At 37.1% G+C, this 4,121-nt stretch overlaps 1 protein-coding gene across 4 annotated transcripts; it reads right to left on the bottom strand.

Moving 5' to 3' along the window:
- Nucleotides 1–726: 726 nt before the first annotated feature.
- LOC107812635 (uncharacterized) lies at nt 727–4,121 on the bottom strand. Of its 4 annotated transcripts, none has more exons than XM_016637782.2 (3): nt 3,976–4,121; nt 3,108–3,208; nt 727–2,022 (listed from the first exon to the last, which is right to left on the bottom strand). In XM_016637782.2, the coding sequence occupies exon 3, from the start codon at nt 1,961–1,963 to the stop codon at nt 962–964; it is 1,002 nt and encodes a 333-aa protein (XP_016493268.1). In that variant the 5' UTR covers nt 1,964–2,022; nt 3,108–3,208; nt 3,976–4,121; the 3' UTR covers nt 727–961. The 4 variants fall into 4 exon arrangements, with proteins under 4 accessions (XP_016493268.1, XP_016493267.1, XP_016493264.1 ...); XM_016637781.2 differs by having other exon boundaries at nt 3,884–4,001; XM_016637778.2 differs by lacking the exon at nt 3,108–3,208 and having other exon boundaries at nt 3,976–4,113.

Here is a 4,121-nt window from a genome sequence, read left to right on the forward strand (position 1 = left end):
TTATTTCACTATATGTATTACTACCTCCGGTCCACAATAAGTGACTAATTTATCTTGGAAGAAAATACTAAATTATAGACAAAAATAACTAGTGTGACTAAACTATTCTTAATTAAATATTGCGGCATAGTTATAATAACACTTATTTCTCTTCTCAAATGTGAGAAGTAAATGACTTTTTATGAATACGTATATAAGGGTAATTTTGGAAAAACAAATTGAATTTTTTCTTGATTATATAAATGGACATTTATTTTAGACCAAAATAAAAAACCAAATTGATCACTTATTGTGGACGGAGAAAGTATCTCCCACCAACATAGAACTATAGATACAGATAATTCAGCACAACCAAAGCCTTAAGAGATTAAAAAAAAATCAATTTTACTAACATTTTTTGCCTCGTACTAGAATTTGTCTTGCAAGACTAATTGATCCATTCATAATATCTTTGTTCAAAAGTCCTTTTGTTTTTTTCTGGAGGGGGATTTATGGGGATTAGGAAAGGCGTCTTTGTAACAACAACAACACCAAAAACCAATAAAATTCCACAAGTAGAATTTGGGGAGAATAACGTGTACGCAGACCTTACTCCTACATTGTGAGGTACAGAGGCAGGACACGTCTTAGTACACAAGTTAAAATTATAGCAAGAAACTTTCTACCTGAATTGTTCCTTCCACAATTCATGTAACAGTCAAACAACATGATGCACTCAGAGATATATTTTAGAGAGAAACTGCAAGCACCTTTAACTAAACAAATATCTGGATGTATACATTTTTTTGTTCGTTTTCTGGTAACATACATCTTAGTAGTTACTCTAAAGGCCAACTCCTTATGCACAACAGTAACAAGAAACGGGAAGAAAGGGGGGGGGAAAGAGAAGCCTATACCAATTCAATTCCAACCATCTTTTCGTTCTGTAAACCAAAAAAAAAGGAAAGTCAATCATTTGGACCTAATCAACATCAGGAAGGGCGTGCAGCTGTTTCTGATGAGCCCGAGCAGTGAAACCAGCATACCAAGCGACTCTCATGAGCTGCATGCCAAGAATGAGTACCCACCAGCAGACTAGTCCTCTAATGGTATGCAGCATCCATGATGGTGCAGCGAGTTCTGCACTGAGCTTTAAACCCCTCATCAATTGCAACACACGATAAGCTTCATAAACTACCGGTGTCACCAACCACACTGGTGACTTCCAATGCCATGTCAGCATCTCTGTGAGTATCTGTATGCATAGAAGCAGGAGATAGGGACCCAAGAGCACCGCATAAGAAATGAAAGGAAGTTGAGGCTGAAGGAAACTGTTCTGAGAACCAAAAAGTACTGTCAAGGGAATGACTAAACCCATAATGTTTGCGACCATGTTCCATAACTGATAACTAAAAGGCGGCTTGCTGCTGGAATCTTCACTGGTGTCTGGTGAACGAGCACAAGAATCGGCTAACAGGAGAAATAGGTTTGCTCCAAGATTGTAAATACAATCAAGTCCAGTCAAGGAAAGAAGGCTGGCTATGTTGGGACCAATGAAAACTGATGAAATAGGCAGCCACAAAGTTGGCACCATCCCAGTGGCTAAGAGAACTGCAGGGCCAAGAACCCACACAGGCCATTGGAGGTATTGGAGCTGCAAAGGTGGCGGATTCTTTACATCAGTGAGGCCTTCAGCCTCAGTTAATGAAGATTCAGCTGGTTTGCTGGACGACATGGTTTCAAATATATTGGTTGTCCCTTCCAAAAATTTATCTTCAATATTATCACTAGGAACATAAGTGACAGGTGCAGGTTCCCATGGAGACTGATTTGAACAGCAAAGAGTGAACGACTTACGGCTCATACAAGGAAAGGTCATTCCATTTGGCACTCTTTGGATTTTCAACAATTGCAGCTGTTTATGACGTGCATGTCGCGAAGTAACTGCTGATGTTGCAGATGGCAGGTGGACTAAAGATGCCATTTCCCTCTGTTCATAAACTGAAGTTAGGTGATCAAGGGACTAACTGCGACTGCAATTACCTGGATGAATACATGGTATCATTTCAAGTAAAGTTAGATCATCAACAATCAAAAGACAAACCACCATTTATTTTGCAAATCACAATATGAAACAATGATCCAGATCTTTTAGGTGGTTAACTGATAAGAGATTAAAGTTATGATATAAGGTCAATGAAGAGATGAGTAGTCTGCAGATAACCAATTTCCGTTCATCAATCATCGAGCAGAGGCAGACAAAGGACCACTGCACAAGATGAAGTTACTGCAGTATTCACAAAGAATGTCCGAACATGTACGTGTCTTATCAATTCATATGCTGACACCAATATCTGAATTTTAATATTAGTGCTTCAAACATCTAGAAATAACGTCTAAATTTATTTAAGGCATACTGGAGTTGAAAGGAGCTTACATAATTAGAGGGTATTAATCAGACAAGAAAGACCAGTTCCATGGAAACCAAATAAGAAAGGATAACAAGGTTAAACCCCTTTCTGAATAGGGCCACGAGAAAGGTCTCATTTTGTTGATATGTTTAAAATAAAAGTCATAGCAAGCCTAATTAGCTGGTCGGAAGGCTCGATAGTTTAATCCAGGAGGCAATTAACATGTACAAAATTCGGCTCAGACAGAAATAAGATTACAAATTTGTGACCTTTCACTTCATGATTATGTATTACATCAACATCTTCTTTCTACTGTCTGCATAATATGCAGAGAACAGAAGCTCAAGAAGCAAATTTTACTTGGTTTATCTGAGATCAGCTTATTCCTGAACTCAAATTGCAGAGTAGTCTGATGAGACTTGTACATGAATTAGGTTATTATCACATCCATGTATAATATTTCTGCAGCATTACTATAGTAAAGGATTGCTTGCTTCAAGACTCAAAAGTAGCACATATAAGGTGCTTATCAGGATCGGGCGTAGCTAATCTAGCAAGTATAAAGGATCATGTTAATCCAGTTGAATAAAACCTTGTTAGACTATCGAGGAAGGAGGAGTCTAGAAGACGAGGGGATCGTGACTTGTGACTAGTTGTGAGACGTGTTAGTTTAAGGAAAATTTGAGGAAATCTGCTGACAATGTTATGAAATCTTACTCTCGTTTAGTGATTCCTTTCCTTCAAAACAAGAACAATGTAGCAACAATCCTCGATCTACCTTTGCAGCAGCTTCAATATCAGCTCTTCTAATCCAGGATCTATATATTTAAGATAATAGATCATGTCACCCTTTAGCTTGATCAGGATCTAATCCAGGTACATTCTCTTTAGCACCAAAAGAAGCTTAATCATGTCACCCTTTATTTCTTCAGCAATCAGCACCCATCAAACTCCTCAAAAGGAAACGTTTAGTTATTGCTTCTTCCTAAGCTTAAATTTGTGCATTATTTTTGCTTGACGATGAGTTAATTGTCGCACATCCTTAACAGACTTTGCAAAGAAATCCATTACCGGGCTTGTTTTTCCTTAACACTTTCCATGCCATTTAACTAAACAAGCTCATTGGGGTGATAAAATATTGCGTTATATATGCATCACTTCAATTCATAAACTCTTCTGCATATACAGTTGAAATCCCACTATATCAATTGTCTAGGGACCTATTAGTTATATATAGGTAGAAGAAAAGGGTTGACCAAACGCAGAGATTCACGTTATCAAGATAAATATTGACAATAACAGTAAACAGAGTTGTGATTTCCAGATGAAAGCTGAAATTTTTACACTAACCCTTCTTTAATCCAACTTCCAATTTCCACACACAACAAAGACAAGCAAACTAGTTGGCAAATATAAAAAATCCAAGAAATAAAGAAGAAAAAAACAATTCCTAACATATTATTTAGAAGAAATTTTAAAAGGGGGAAAAGTACCGTGCATAATCTAGTTAAAGTTGCAATCTTGTGAACTACTGATTGAGAAGACAAATAGCAATTGAAATTACAATGAAAGCATTTGTCATCACCTATACTCCTGCTGAGTGAAATTCAATGTTGGAGCTTTGACAATCAATCGATAGGGTCTTTACTCTCAGAGTTCCTCATTCTTTAATTTGGAAGGAGAGTAAACAAATGTATGTGAAGAGAAAGACAAGTGCCAAAGAAGAAGAAT

Source organism: Nicotiana tabacum, chromosome 7, assembly GCF_000715075.1.
Source record: "Nicotiana tabacum cultivar K326 chromosome 7, ASM71507v2, whole genome shotgun sequence".
NCBI lineage: Eukaryota > Viridiplantae > Streptophyta > Magnoliopsida > Solanales > Solanaceae > Nicotiana > Nicotiana tabacum.

Coding starts and splice junctions, on each gene's coding strand:
- LOC107812635 (XM_016637782.2), bottom strand. CDS start 1,963: ATGGCATCTTTAGTCCACCTGCCATCTGCAACATCAGCAGTTACTTCG.